General features: G+C 36.4%; 4 protein-coding genes across 8 annotated transcripts in view; 3 read left to right on the forward strand and 1 right to left on the reverse strand.

The window, feature by feature from the left end:
• LOC108572874 overlaps positions 1-8,927 on the forward strand; it is a 9,319-nt gene extending 392 nt beyond the window's left edge. Inside the window, exons 1-8 of one of the 4 annotated variants that reach the window (XM_017935196.1) lie at positions 3,241-3,376; positions 4,658-4,794; positions 4,875-4,999; positions 5,145-5,284; positions 6,183-6,394; positions 6,645-6,846; positions 7,740-7,984; positions 8,075-8,927. In XM_017935196.1, coding sequence (XP_017790685.1) covers positions 3,241-3,376; positions 4,658-4,794; positions 4,875-4,999; positions 5,145-5,284; positions 6,183-6,394; positions 6,645-6,846; positions 7,740-7,984; positions 8,075-8,305 — 1,428 coding nt within the window. In that variant the 3' untranslated portion in view covers positions 8,306-8,927. Of the gene's footprint in view, positions 1-3,240; positions 3,377-4,657; positions 4,795-4,874; positions 5,000-5,144; positions 5,285-5,664; positions 5,689-6,182; positions 6,395-6,644; positions 6,847-7,739; positions 7,985-8,074 lie in introns of those variants that run through there. The other 3 variants (XM_017935197.1, XM_017935198.1, XM_017935199.1) reach the window with 3 other exon arrangements.
• Positions 8,928-9,190: 263 nt separating this feature from the next.
• Positions 9,191-11,534, forward strand: LOC108572934 (vacuolar fusion protein MON1 homolog A). The gene is made up of 7 exons (XM_017935276.1): positions 9,191-9,540; positions 9,780-10,102; positions 10,182-10,425; positions 10,506-10,790; positions 10,868-11,058; positions 11,150-11,252; positions 11,324-11,534. The coding sequence occupies exons 1-7, from the start codon at positions 9,268-9,270 to the stop codon at positions 11,462-11,464; spliced, it is 1,560 nt and encodes a 519-aa protein (XP_017790765.1). The 5' UTR covers positions 9,191-9,267; the 3' UTR covers positions 11,465-11,534.
• A 776-nt stretch (positions 11,535-12,310) lies between these two features.
• LOC108572955 (pre-mRNA-splicing factor 38A) lies at positions 12,311-13,454 on the reverse strand. The gene is made up of 3 exons (XM_017935302.1): positions 13,291-13,454; positions 12,749-13,116; positions 12,311-12,684 (listed from the first exon to the last, which is right to left on the reverse strand). Exons 1-3 carry the CDS (start codon positions 13,452-13,454, stop codon positions 12,311-12,313), a joined length of 906 nt encoding a protein of 301 aa, XP_017790791.1.
• Positions 13,455-14,434: 980 nt separating this feature from the next.
• Positions 14,435-15,753, forward strand: part of LOC108572940 (lipoma HMGIC fusion partner-like 3 protein) — a 6,263-nt gene continuing 4,944 nt past the window's right edge. Inside the window, exons 1-2 of one of the 2 annotated variants that reach the window (XM_017935286.1) lie at positions 14,435-14,563; positions 15,348-15,521. The gene's annotated coding sequence lies outside the window, so the exon portion shown is untranslated. Of the gene's footprint in view, positions 14,564-14,644; positions 14,789-15,347; positions 15,522-15,753 lie in introns of those variants that run through there. The other variant, XM_017935285.1, reaches the window with a different exon arrangement.

Raw genomic sequence — 15,753 nt, forward strand, 5'->3', positions numbered from 1 at the left:
GCGCATTTATGAATTGCGTAGTTATTCTGCAGAAGGTATTATGAAGGTATTCTGCATCAAATATTAATTTACCTTAATTAACTATTTATTTTTAGGAATATAAAGCACTATATCTACGAGGTTCATTAATATTTTTTTTAGATGTCAGGGTTATTTGTAACAATACCGTCAATACTATCCTCCTTGAATAGATACTATCATTGTATCGTTCCAGTGGATGAGAATACATAATATTGTAGAAGTAATGGAATATGGTTGAAAATCTTTCTCATGACTTTTGCAGAATTGCATCTACATTTACATGTCGAATCGAATATCGAATTTACTTCTAATGCATCAAGGGACTTCTTAAAAATAGGTCAAGGGTCACTTGGAATAACGATCTGTTTGTTACTTTCTATGATTTATTGCAAATCACACATTACTTTTTAGATTTTGATGTTACCATCTAGGAATTGTTTCTATTTTTTTTCTTTTTTTTTTAATAATCAACAAATTTATGCTTGATAGTTGAAGAAAGTACTGATAAAGATAAATATATGAAACTTTCGAGAATAGTAGTCCTTGCAAGTGTTATTGGTAAATCAAACTTATCGACAATTGATCTATAGAAACTGGTAGAGAATCGATATGTGTTTACATGAGGATGCTTGGGTGCTTGGTTTCTTTCCTAGTGTCTAGCTAAATATAGTGTCGGGTGCGGCCGTGCCGGTTTGACAAGCCGGCCGGTCGGCTTTCTTAGCTATAATGCGATTTCACGAATCCATAGAACATTGCGCTACTTCCACTAGGGACAAAGATGTCCTCGATTAACCTAGATTTCCTAAATTCCATAAAAGTACTAAAATCATATATTTGTATTCTTGGAAGATCCAATAGTAAGCGGAATAGCACTTAATGAAATGTTAAATACAAACAGGAGGATAAATTCTTAAAGGAAAAAAGTTTTTACGGTTGAAGAAGCATAACAGTACTCTCCTGCTGCGTCCCTATGCATGTAGTGTAGTCTTAATTTTCAAGATTCCGGTATCACGTCATCTAGGTAGGATTTCTTGTATAACACCGGCTTCCAGATTGTTTCGCAAGCCGCGCTTCCACTGTTTCTCGTGAAAATTTCTCGCCTGATTTCTGGAATCTTAGTCATAACTTTTGCTGATTGCAGTCAATCAAATTTTAACTCCTTGTCATTTCTGTATAACGTTTTCCATTTGCAAATAGATTACAATCACGAAAAGTGAAAGACAATAGAGATACCTAATATCATAATTTTTCTTTGAATGTAAGAAATTTGTATATCACTTAAAGAACCTTCTACAGTTTTGTTTCGAATTTCAACCCTATTTAGTTAATTTTTCTCACTGCGTAGCGTGATCCACCTTGCTGAGAAAAGGAAGACAGTTGCCATGCGAGGTCAGTGACAGCGGGACACGAATGGCTAGTAACTCTGTTAGACGCTCGACAGTGTCTAACTATTGGTAGTCGTGCATTTGTTATAAATTAACGCGGATTTATCTGGTAGGAATAATTTTTTGTATCACATTGTGGTGAACATAGTCGTGAACTGTAATCGATTAGTCGAACAAAGTCGACGAAGGTAGTTAGAGAAAAAAAACTTACAATTGCTACAATATATACGTTAAAATAGGCTCGAGGATCGCGTTAATAGACGACGTTAGAGACGAAAGAATACGTGGTAAACGGCGAAACGAAAGAACCAACTGACGATCATCATTGCGCAATGGAAATTGACTCAATGGCTCTAATTTTCGCATTGTTATGTTAATTGCGAGCGTGACACGCCTTCTACGATATACGGGGTCTATCTGAAGGAATTTGACGCGCGAAATGAGTATTCTCAAACTGATTGAATAGAGGTTTTATTATCACAATGGTCGATTATTTAAAAAAATTTTTTTTACAACTACATATGAGAGACGATTGATAATAGGATTATAATGACGACATAGAATAATTAGAAAGCTACAAGGGTATAAGTTAACTGTATCTCGTGACTCGTTGACACGCAATTTTCTAATTGATGCCGTATCAAACGACAATGTGAACGTGATACTTTGACCGGCTAATCTCCACATGAAAGCTCATCACGTCGATCGTTCTGAATCACCAGAGTACCGTAACATGAAGTAACAGATATCGAAATACTAGTGACATCAGCTCAATGCCGTTCCTGACCTCATGTGAGTGTGATATATAGCTTTCTTTCGTGTCATTCTTGTTGATTGAATTCCTTGATACCGACTTAAGAGAATGCTAATGAACAGATGAAGTTCAGAAAATATCTATGTGTCTTTATATCGACGTAATTAACGATTTTGGACTTCGACCCACGAAAAGCATAGAATACAAATATACAGGGTGTTAAAAAAGGGTCTAAAATCTTAACAACTTATAGCTCTCGACGAGAGAAGTAGAAAAATGTTTAATCAACGGTAGGTCCTAAAATTCTAAAGTCTTAGACTCTTCTTTTTAATAACATCCTATATATAGATGGAAGAAAGTGGCGTAAATCCATTAGAATCATGATTTATAAAAAGTGATGAGCCGAATTCTTTGGCGATTTCTATATTACGATGACACGATGATGTCAGCACCGTACAGAACCTTCCTGACACAAGTCACTATTTATAAGTATTGCGTCCGTTCAACAAAATCTTGTCGTGTGAGTATCAGAGAAGTATTTTGATGGGCAGTAGGTACACGAACGACCATTTCGTACGTGGATCACCGAGGCGAGCGTCGGTGAAATTCCGTGTTTTTTTTTTTTCGTACGCGCAGCAACTCGTGGCCGGCGACCGTTGAGAGGCGCGCTATACTTATTTATAGCATGAACGACGGCAATGTAATAACAGTACTCGGGTTTTTTTTTAGTAATTTTTTAAAGTGTAACTTGAGAAATATATGTGTATTGTATATTTCTAACTTGAACTTGAAATTTCAATCGAACGTTCTTCACTTGAGAATTTCAAATTTAAATTTAAATTCCGAATTGGAAATAATAGAAAGTCGAGAAAATTTTGAAGATAATTAAAAAGTTTGACAACGGTTAACGTTCACTTAGGAGATAATTTCACGCTTTAAGGTTAGGTTAGGTTAGGTTAACGATTTGTTTCTTATTCAAGTTAACACTTGTTATTAATTCATTGCGATAGATATTGTATTATGTAACGAGGGAATTTTTAGTGTGAATGAACGATTCAGTGTGATAATCTGTTTTTTCCGATGGACTTCGACGAATGTAGAATGTGCAAACTCTCCCGGCCTCTACTTTGCCGGAATGTTTTATTAGAGGGTATTGTATTGGCGTTAATATTCACGGATCTTGGCTTTTATTTGCTGTCACTGCTTAAGCTTCCAGGTAAATTTTCAAATTTCAAGAATTCCCTTTCATTTCACATTAATCAGGATGAATTTTTTGTATGCTCCCTAATGAATCCAGAAAGAACACAAAGGAACACGTGTTTAACGTTCACAGAAGTAATCAGCGCTGAAAATCTAGCGAAGTAAAAGCGCACCTTTTAAGGCGCACGCAAGGTGTCGCTTTCGAGCGTCTATTGTAAAGATAAGCAGGTGCAGACCGTTAAGTACAAAAACGACTGTAATTTAAGAACAGAAGGGAAGCGGATTGTGGTTCCTTTCCATCTGTCGTTTCTTAAGTAAATAAAAAAATCAACTGGTTAACTTTGTCATTCACCGTTAAGAAATGATTTGTAATGCTGATATTCCTGTGAGAAAAGCAAAGAAATCAACGGACTATTTCGACTTGTTTTACGACACAGAGCCAGCCGCTCCTTATGGCAGTGTCGACTGATTCGACGCGTCACGGGCAAGTTAAATTTATGATCGCGCGACAAAATCGCTTGCAGCCGGCTATGCGTCGTGAAAAAAAAAAAGACGAGAACGATTTGATGATTGGCTCGTTGACTGGCTGGAATCGTTCTGTTTCCATCGAAGAAAAATGTGTGTTTAATTAAAAGCAATCAGGAGTAGTACGTTGTGTTACGTTTAAAAATAGAGAACGTTCAACTTCGTTCCAGTGATGTAAATGTTAATTGAATTATGTCTAGTCGTAGAAGTAGGGATGTCATGATGGAAGTAGGAAATTAACGAACGTTTCGCTCGTAAAACGTGTCAGGAACTTTCTTGGTTCTTGCGTCTTTATCGAACTGAATTCTTCTAATGTCTGCAATCGTCCTTCGATTAAAAGTCATAGCATTCGTTGCTTTTTTCTCTCAGAAGGATGTTCAGTGACCGTGTTGATATCATTAGAGAAGATTTACAATCGAGCAACGTATCACGATATAATCTAAACTCGTAATTATGGTTAGCACGATATATTGATCGATGCAAGTCCTGCATTGCCCTACTTTTGTTTGTCACGTCGACTATACGAGATGCCAGGGCGTCCAGACGTCTGGGCGTTCGAAAGTTCTACTTTTCTTCTGCCAAATGCATCTTTTATCCTTACGCTAAATGAACTGGTTTTTCAATTTATCCGGACCGTTACTGTCCAACGTAGATTTTATGAAGGTCATTCTCCATTGTCAAATAGATATCTTCTTACTGCTCTTCCTGTGAGAATTGAAAATTGCTTATTTCAAATGTGATCGAAAACATATCCTTTTTTGTTTGTTTTTAGCACTTTCTACCGAGGACAAATTGGAATATCATTTCTATCCCGTCGCTAGTGGTCAGCTTCAGTTCCGGGTAAAATCTCCGCATGATGTTCATGTTGCTCTTACAACGGGTCCCGAGGCCGGAGAACCGATGTACGAGGTAAAAACCGATCTATCTTGTTACGTTCATTAGTTTAACGAACTTCCAAGTATTACTGTTTATGTGTGTTAAAAAATTAGGTTTTCATTGGTGGATGGAACAACAGCAAATCCGTAATCCGTAAAAACAGAGCCAAGCCTGATGTTGCTGAGGTAGAAACACCTGATATCCTCAATGGTGACGAGTTCCGTGGATTCTGGATTAGGTGGGTGTTTTGTATGAACTGTAGATCAATGCATACTAATAAAAAATGCGGTTGAAGAGAATGAAAAGTAGAAAAGAAATATTTCTTTTGTGAAATTCAGTGGATATTTCTCTTATATTTTCCCTAACGTGTAATTCCTCTTTAGATGGGACGATGGTGCTATATCAGTAGGTAAAGAAGGTGAACCAAGCTCATTCCTTACATACGCCGATCCAGAACCATTTGGAATTGGTTACTTCGGTGTGTGCACCGGTTGGGGTGCATCTGGTGACTGGTTAATCGAAGGTAAAATAGCCTTCTCTTTCTAGCGTGCTTAAATACCACACATTTTTTTATTAGTTGTACGTTAGGATAAATATTTATCATAATTCACATAAAAATAGAATTTACTTGGCACTGAAGTAGAAAAAAAGAAGAAAACGACCTGATAAGTATTATCGTAGAAGCCCTAGTTTTAGTATTCTAGGAGTAATCACCGTTGCAACTCTCGTTTAATACAACTATATTTTTTCCTTTTTCTTTTCTTTTGCTTGAAAAAAATATTTGCAAATTATATTCGAGGAATATATATTTAGATTATCATTTTCCATTTATTAATATAATTTTCTTGCTGGTATTTTATCGGATTTCGGACGGACTCTACTAACGCATCGTTGTCCATACAGCCATATGTGTCGCTGGTCACAATCGTACGTAAAGTATACGAGGCCTGCCGAGAAACATCAGTTTTCCCTTTCAGCTTGTTTTTGCTCGAATATGTTTGATCCTAGCACGTTTACCCTTCGCCTTAAACGGTGTTGAATTAAGAACATATCTCTATTAGCTATTATCTATTCATGGGTATTTCTTTCAAACACTTGACAATCTTAATTGGACGTCGTTTAACAAAAAGGGCACATGCACGAGAGAGAAATTGTAGATCCATTCGTAGTTACGCTTGTGTCTCGCTTCAATGTGACCAAGAAAACACTAGGTCACTAGACGTTTTTCAAGCTTATTGTTGGTACGACTGAGATCACATATCAATCGCGGCAGTTTCAAGGAAAATCGTCACGGATGTACGAGTAGGGCCTCGAAGACACGTTCCAAAAGAATTATGGAAATTTTAGGGAACAACGAACGCGTAATAAAGAAATGTCGATGGAAAGTTCAATTGGAAATAAAATCTTTCGATTTCCATAAGGACATGGCGCAATCAAGACACGAGATGAGTTAACCTACAAGTTTCACAATGTACGGAGCGGCTCGGTCCTCATCGAGGTGAGGGCCAAGAGCAATGCGCACATCGCCCTGACCAACAAGAAAGGCGAATCGAGCCCGATGTACGAGATCCTGCTTGGAGGCTGGGAGAACATGGCGTCCGTCATCAGATACGATCGCAAACAGCCTGACAAGGTTCGAAATCGACGAAACTCGAAATCATCTTCCGTTGATCTTAGTATTATTCCTTTAACTCTTCACTTAATAAATTAATTGGCCAGTGAAGAACTAGTAAGTTTGCCTACCTCCCAGCATTATAAATAAACGGTTTCGTTGAATATTCAAAGAACAAGGAACGAGTTGAAGGAATTCGGTATTCGAGTTTCGGGCAAACACAGGAAAATCATTCCTCCGATTGTTAAAACGATTGATTTTACACGGACAGGTGCGCGTGAACACGCCAAATTGGCTCGACGGCCGTATCATGGTCAAGGCCGGTGATCTTAACGGTTCTGTGATCATGGAATGGCAGGATCCAAAGCCAATTGGCGTGAGCTACGTGGGCGTACGCACTGGTTGGGGTGCAACCGGCAAATGGAAGCTTCGAACCGTGCAGTACCCATCCCGCCCGGCTCCCAATTCTAAGAGTAATTTGCCTGTTGAATTTCTGTTTATTTTTTTCTTCCCTTTTGCCTCTTCAAATCATTCTTGGTGACAGAGTTCATCGATTATTGGTCGCTTGTGGGCGTTAAAGCTTTTTGTTTTTTTAATACGTCGGTTTGAAGGCAGAATAATTGGCGTCACTTACTGCTTAGCAGCCAAGGAGCTCCATCGAATTATTTTTCCATGACGGCGTACGCTGTATTCTCTCTGCTTGCCTCCCTTTTCTACGGATCTCGGGATCGTTAAATGATAAAATTGCCCACGATCGTGTACCAGCTGAGATTTAAGCATCCACACCCACAAGGGAACAGGATAATTATAAGTCTTCGAAGAATAATAATTATATGTATTTTTGCTGAACGTAAAAAGTTCAGCAACTGGTTAACGCATTCACAATGATGTGATATCAGTGTACCAGTCACATATCACATGAAGCTTTTAATGACAGCATGTTGCAGCTTCCTCCCTATTGATTTGCACTCTCTATGTATTGTAACATTCATCGATATGTGTAAACATATCTTGTGACTCATCCCATGAAATATCATATTTCTCGTCATTGTTTTGCATATGTGTTCATCGTTCCTCACACGTCATCACTGTGAACGTTAACAATATCATGAAGAGCCTTCAGTTGTGTTTGTTTATGTATCTGCAGCATGGAAGAAAGTTGTGACGAATTTATTTTTTAAATGAATAACCTAACCTTACATTACTACGTGGCATGTTGTTTATTCGTGGTACAGATGCTGTGCATTATAATGGCCGTTCGTATGCAACGGTAAAATATATCGATTGACGAACGGCCACTATAGTGGCTGTTGATATCGGTTCACGGAAAGATTAATTAATGCATTCCTGTTGAACCTGCTTATAGACACGAACCCATCAGCTCCCCCACGTCAACCGGCGGAATATGTGGAAGTGGGAAAAGTTTGTTGGGTGGATGCGACCGGTGGAATGCTTCCTCCAGCTGCAGTCGAAGGTGGAAAGGATGATGAAACCCTATACGTGGGCAGAGCCTATCATGAGGGTGCTCTTCTGCCTGGTAAAGTAAAGCCAGGGCACTCTGTGTGCTATGTTGCATGGGGTGGTGGCGAACATGGAAAGTCTGATTACCAGGTACAATAGTAAAAAACAGATACGTGTATTTATCTTGTGTTAAGTAAATTGCAGTTTGTTGATTAAATTATTTTTCTTTTCTTTTTTTAGGTCCTCTGTGGTTGTGAACCCGCATGGGTGCCAACGAACGGAAACAACATTCCTCCCAATGCAATTCCAGGTGGCGAAACAGAAGATAACGAGACACTGTATGTTGGTCGTGTAGAGCACAGCGGCACTCTAACGATCGGCAAGGTGCAACCCTCGCACAGTGTGTGCTACATACCTTATGAAGGTGTCGAGATCGCGTACCCTGAATATGAAATCATGGTTGAAAAATAAATATGTCACGCACCCGTCCAGCGAGAGATTAGAGTTAGCTGCACCGACGACGATGAATCTGTCAATGAATTTTAATTGCCTTAAAATGACTTTATTTCAGAGCGCAATGAAATATCAGAAGTAGGCTATTTTAAAAGTCCCAAAAAAACATTTTATCTGTGTATAATTATCCTGATTGATAGCGCCCTGAAAACGATTAAATATGTTTCCAGTCCAGTAATCGAATCTCGATAATTATCCATATTTCAATAAGGGGGAGGGAAACAATGTATTATAAGATTAACGAGAATCTCCTACGTGTGCAAACTAGTCTAGATATGAATGGGCGGATTTGATGTTCACATTTCATCGGTCAGTCGGTGTACAACGGGCGTATACTTCCGCACAAGAATTGAAATCACAATACGTGTAGAACGCGCAAATCAAACTGACAACTATATGTGTAGCTTGGCTATGAATGCGCTAATAATTAGCTGCATATGCTATCATTAATTCCTATTGAATGTTTATGCAGTTCAAACTATGTTGCTTGTTGGTTCCTGTTCCGAACGGAGCATCGCAAAAAAAAAAAATGTATTTGATTAGCCTTTATTTTAGTTACGAAGCAATAAATGATATTTCCAGAACAAGAATTGTGTTACCTTTGATCTCCTGCAACTTTCAAGTTTTCTTTAAATATTACATTTAATGTATATACAAAACTTATTATTAATTTACATACGCTTTATGAAAGAATAAATATTTGCAAAAATAGTATATACAAAGTGGATAATTTATTTATTAGTTTCTGGTGATTTTTTCAAGTATGCTTAAATTGGTACAACTGGTTCATAGTTTGTGGGTTTGTTCTAAATAAGCCGGATTCAACAATGGCGGTCAATCCGTCATGGCTTGCCGTTAAATGTCAATCGGAAGGGAAAAGTTTAAAATAGTGGCTGATCGAAAGTGTTTTGTTTATAAGAATGGCTGCGAAAGAGCCTACAACCATCGACGATGGTATCGCCGAGCCCGGTATTGAACCAGGTGCCTCCGCAGAGACAATGCTCGTTACAACTGACAGTTTTGAAGAGTATGAACAAGAAATGAGCAGTAGTATTGATGATAGACAAATGAAAGAAAGCACAACGAGTACTATTTCAGAAATTCAGGAAGATGTGCAAGACATTCCAACAACACCCACTGCATCCAGTCCACGAGAACTTCAAAAAAATTCTTCACTCGATGATTCCGAATTAGTATGTTTCATAACCTCTGTTTCACAAAACACTGAACGTACTTAAATTGAAAATAAGTATAAAGAATTAAAAAGTTGCAAATTATTTGCAATAATTCATAGAAACTGTTCAAGGAAGTTGAGTTTTCCTAAACATTATAGTTCAAGGCCTATTGATCATTCTAATTGAATTTCTTAATGTATCTAATCTTGTAAAGAATTTCTTATTATTTGTAATCTAATTAAGTCTTTATGTTTTAGGAGGATGTTACACATCGGTTAGGTCAATGTAGCATAGAATCAGATCCATTACGTTGTAAGACATGGTTAGCACAAAAGAAACATGTATTTATTTTGAGCCAGGCAGGAAAACCCATATACTCTAGATATAGTTCAGAGGATAAACTAGTCACAGTTATGGGTGTAATGCAAGCTTTAGTTTCATTTGTTCAGGCAGGCAGTGATATGATTAGATCTGTTCATGCAGGAGACACTAACTTTGTATTTGTTGTAAAAGGTCCATTGATTTTAGTTGCAGTTTCAAAAACACTTGAAAGTGTACCCCAACTTACATTACAATTAACGTATGTAAATTATAATAGGACAAATACTACTGTATTCAGTAAAATTAAAATATTTCACTGGTAATTTTTTATTTTGTAGATATGTATATAATCAAATAGTCTCTGTGTTAACACAGTCACAGTTAACCAGAGTATATGATCAACGTAGAAATTTTGACTTAAGAAGATTGTTAAGTGGTAGTGAAAGACTGATAGATCATCTATTAAATTTTGTGGATAGAGAACCAGCATTCTTTCTAGGAGCCATTAAATGTTTGCCTTTACTTCCTTCAATGAGAACCTCTATCACACAAACTATCATTCAAATATGTGGCAAAATTAAGGTACTTTTGAAATATATTAAAACTTCTAACTGGCACTGCATTTAAAATCATACTAATAAGGTGAATGTGACACTTTTCAGAATTTAGTATTTGCAATACTCCTAGCTAATAACCAATTGGTAACATTAGTCAGAATGAATAAATTTTTTTTACACCCTGTGGATTTACACATAATACAAAATTTGGTCGACAGTTCAGAGTCACTTAAGACTGCTGAGAGCTGGACACCGATATGTCTACCAAAGTTTGATGCCAATGGTTATATGCATGGACATGTGTCATATTTGGCTGAGGATTGTCAGGCATGCTTACTACTGCTCACAGTTGATAGAGATGTATTCTTTGTTCTTTCTGAAGCAAAACAAGTATGTGTTTTCGTATAAAAATTTACCAAATTTAAGGAACAGCCAATATAAAAAATAATGAGAAATTTTATTTCTAGAAAATCGTGGAAAAATTAAGGCGAACAAATTGTTTGGAAGTAATTAATGAATCTATGAATAAATCACCGATTAAAACTGCTGATATTGGATTGCCAGAAATGCGACACGTTTTATATAAATGTAGAAGTACGGCACAATTTTGGACTCCTGGTTTTCAACCTCCATATACAACAGATGATGAAATAGAACGGTAATTATGATACTTCAAAATTCGCACAGTAATGTAACTGAAACATAATAACGAAAAATACCTTGTATGATATGTGCGTTTTTTTCTACAGATTACTGGGACTTTATCAATGTTTACACCACAGACTGCACTCTCCTAATCGACCATTAAAACTTATATTCCAACAGCTAGATAAAGAGACTATGTTAGCATGGGTAAGCTGAACTGAATGTAATATAAGATATCAAAGTGTTTGGTACATAACTGAAGTGTATCTGTTTTATAGGTAACATTAGGTTTTGAACTCTATGTTACATTTGAACCACTTGTAACAAAACCTGATGCCATTGAGGCAGTGAGTAAATTGTTGAAATGGATTAAAAAAGAGGAAGACAGATTATTTATTTTAAATTCGCCAACATTTTAAAAATCGATATGACTAGTAATATTTTAAAAAGGTTACAGAAGTGTGTATCAGACAGAATATAATTCAAAATAACGTGGGATGCATTGTTTGATAACTGTTTATATCAACCCAATGGAATATAAATGAAGTAAATAAGAAATAATTATTGCATCAAGAAATAAGTGCATTCGCGTTTTTCTCGTGCATTGGTACTATACTTTGCTCACTATTTTTAATTATAAAAAGTACTGTGAAATAAGGTAGATATGTGAAAATGTATATATTCAAAGACATTATGCATGTAATCATGTGGATTACATTTATAGACAGGCTATGATACTCTCAACTTATTTTATTACATGGTGCTCGAGAAAACTTGTCACTGTATTGTTAAAAAGAAATTAATTAAAAGAATAATATCTTTTTATATCATTTAACAAACATCTGGCATCTTTAAAATAGTATTTTGTTAACAGTCACAGTGATAAATTTTCTCTGATATTTTGTAAATAAGCGTAAAAGCAACGGCCATTGTTTCATAATCTTGTTAAGTCAAAAAGAAAGAAAAAAAGGTAATTTCAGATAGAATAAATAGGGTAATGTTAAAAATAAATATTGTCACTTGCAACATATAATGTACGGGTATTATAAGCTACTACGTAGCGTTTCTATCGACGAATGCTATAATTTTAATACAAAACTATTCCTTATAAATTACGTACTGCTGTTAATCATGATCGAAGTGCAGTACACACGACAAAAAAATTCAAGGCTTGTATTACCATCTTACGTTTTTTATTTACCCGATAGTTATAAATGCCAGTCGTTAAGTCTTGTACAAAATTTGTCATACCTTGATATTTTAATTTAATGCCTAGTTCTGTCGCGTTCTCGTCTTCGATCTCGATCTCGATCCCTCTCTCTCTCTCTATCATCTCTCCTATGCCTGTCTTTATCTCTGTCTTTATCTTTATGTGAAGAAGAATGACTTTTTGGTGATTTACTCCGTTTACGTTCTCGTCTATCTCTATCTCTGTCCCTACTTCTTGATCTCTGTTTTTCTCTGTCAGATTTTTTGTCAGAACGCGAATGTCTTTTATCTCTGTCCCTATGACGATCTCTGTCTCTATCGTGATCGTCTGTTCTTTTACGAGTATCTTCTTTGACTGGAGGTATATCTTCATCCTCAGATGATTCTATTCCTTCATCCATATCATCCTCTAATGCTGATACTTTTGCTTCTGCAATTATATATTTTAATGTTTAAATCATCCTCTTTTGGGTTGAGAAAATTGACAGACTTACCTAATTCATTATTCTCCTCAAGAACATGTCTTTTTTGTATTCTTGGTAGAATAACATCACAAGATCTTTCATCCCTAAGAAGATCATCTATAAATTCATCCATGTGAATCAACTCAAATTTGCCTTGCTTATTTTGCCTTCTTAATTTCCTATTGTCATTAAATAAGGGCTCTAAGTATTTGTAGCAATCTAAAGAAGATCCTGTTAGTCTCATGTATAATGCCCCTAGTGCACGAACATATTTAAATTCTTCATTTTTTATAAACTCTACTATAATGTCTTTCTCAGGCTGTATTTGAAGCATTTTTAATATGAGACAAAGAAATGGTGTAGGTTTTACGTTTCCACCATATACACCACCTATAAACCTACAATGTGATTGTTTATATTAGTAATAGGTTATGTCTTGATGTGAATTATTAAAAAGATTCTATATACATACGTATCAAAAATTGTAAAAAATGTATATATAAATAATGTATCATACACATGAGAACAACTTGTTTAAATAAACAAACATTCTATGGTAAGTATTTGCTAACCTCAATTCCATAGCTTTGTCGACCAAAAGTTCTGCGGTTAGAGCGAAACATTCTTCCTTCCAATATTTCGAATCGTACACTCGAGATCTGATTATCTTTTCTACTAAATATTGGGGATTTGTACCCCTAATAGATTTTGCATCCTTTACTGTACGATTAGCCATTTTTAAATCGTATTAAGGTTAGAAATGAACTATTTTCGAAACCTACTTGGAATAATATAGGTAGCTATAGAATGCACTTTGTAGGGAATTTTTTTTGGCAGTTGTATAATTTATTTATATCACAACCTGCTGGAAATATGAATATAAATCGATACTGTTTTGTTCTTAAAAACTTGTATAAAAATGTATATAAAGTATATGTCAAATTATAGTTCAACGAAATACATAGAAGAGAAGCAAAAATATCTTCGAGTTAAAACCACGAGTAATTGTAATTTTTTTTAGCAGTTCAACTTTCAAAATCGTAGAAATCGGAGCAAGGAAAGTTATACGCTTTTACTCGAATGTAAAGTTGATTCATTTCTGTCGAACATGTACCTGCATGTTAATATTATTATCAGCTATTATTTTGGCATCTTACGAATTTCTAAAAACACGTTGGAAAAGAAAGATCGACAACACACATACGTACACCACGTGTACGGCTTCTCGCTATACATTCTCTCACGCTCAGAAGAAATTTGCGTCAACTGTGTATAGTAAAAAATACGATATAGGAAAACGCAGTTAGCATTATTATCGCATCACTATGAAAATATGCAGAACCCGGTACCTTGCAAAGGTGCAGCACGTTTTAAATCCAATCTACAGCAATTCTTAAATTACGTCATTCATTTCTAAAATTTCTTATTAATCGAGGATATGAAATTATGATTATTTATTTTTTCCATCGTAACCGAGACTAATACAAGAAAAAAGGCCCACGAAGCAACAGAATACGAGTCGGTATCCCTACTCCTGGTCGACTCCTTAGCGACGTCGCCTTTCTCTCAAGCTCAGGGCCCGTAAAGAGGCCCCATTCTCAGTCCTCGTCTCTTTCTCTCACGCTAGTCTCCTTCCTTCCTACCCACCTTGCAACCTCTGCTCACCTGAACAGCCATCTTGAGCCTACACGTCGTGCTATTATAGCTTGTCCTCTTTAAGACGTATTTTCCATTCGTTGAGGTGATCAGCCGCGTCGACTCGCAGCCAGCAGAGACTATGCGAACCGATGCAACGGACTAACCGTTCCCTCTGTTCTCGACAGTTCCAGCCTCTTTCGCGATCCTGTACGTGCATGCAAGTTTGTTTCTTCCAGTTTAATATTTATATTTCACACGAACACATATTCATATCGTCGACATCCGTTTCGCATACTATAGAAGAATACTAAATGAAGATTCTTTGAGAGAATAAAATTTAGTGAACTGAAGTGGTGAAGTTTAGTGATTGTGAAACGAGTAGATGTCTTTGGAAGTGTCTTGAGCGGAATCTGGCGAAGGAACGAGGTGAAGGTACATACGTCGAGAATCAATTCGATACAATCATGAAATTTCAGTGCGTAAAACTGCTTGGATTACGAAATCGAAATGTCTGCAATATTTTAATCGCGACAGATTTAATTCTTCGATATCCTATGAACGTTAATCCCTCTTGTGCTTCTTCCTGAATAATATCGCATTGCTATTTTTTCGTACATAGGTCGATTTATGTTCTAATTTGTTTAGAAACCTAGCTTTGTAATTTCCAATTTCACAATTTCCAATTAAGGCCAACGAGCCAGCGATTTCAATGCTGTCGAACGTACGTGATCCGAAACGCGCGCCTCCTGTGCATTGTTTACAAACCGATGCATCGATCAGCGAATTTTATCACGCTTTTACATTATATGTATACAAGCGAGAAAATTTTTCACGTAAATGACGTAGGGAGATTACACGAAGAATGAGTCAGAACTGTTGTATTCGATCTGTAATCCAAGAAGAAAAATCGATCCCTCCATCGAACCGGTCCTTATAGGAAAAAATACGTGACTAACATGAACCGCGTTTTGTTACGCGTTCTAATCGATAGATCGTTGCAAGACGCGTGGGCTACACCTTGTTGGGGCCGATCGGTGAACGTTCCGATGTAAATGTCACGGGCGGCATTGGCTACGATCGAACGTGAGAATACTTGGAGCTGAAAGAGACGCTGCGGAATCGGTGATGAGGAAACGTTGAGGACGGCTAATTTGTAAAGGAAGAAGTAAGTGCTTCCTGAATCTATCGGTGATTATGAAAGTAGCCTAACTCCTGTATTTTATTTTTATTTCGAGATATTTCAACTTTTCAACTACCATTTTTGATATTTTCACTACGTAGTCCATCTAACGATTTAATTTCCGAGTATTTTGTAAAATACGAAGAAAATAATAATTTATATTTAAATATGATCACTTTTATAAATCCTCATGAATATTAAAATAATTTTTTATGTA

Source organism: Habropoda laboriosa, unplaced genomic scaffold (genome assembly GCF_001263275.1).
Source record: "Habropoda laboriosa isolate 0110345459 unplaced genomic scaffold, ASM126327v1 scaffold102, whole genome shotgun sequence".
NCBI lineage: Eukaryota > Metazoa > Arthropoda > Insecta > Hymenoptera > Apidae > Habropoda > Habropoda laboriosa.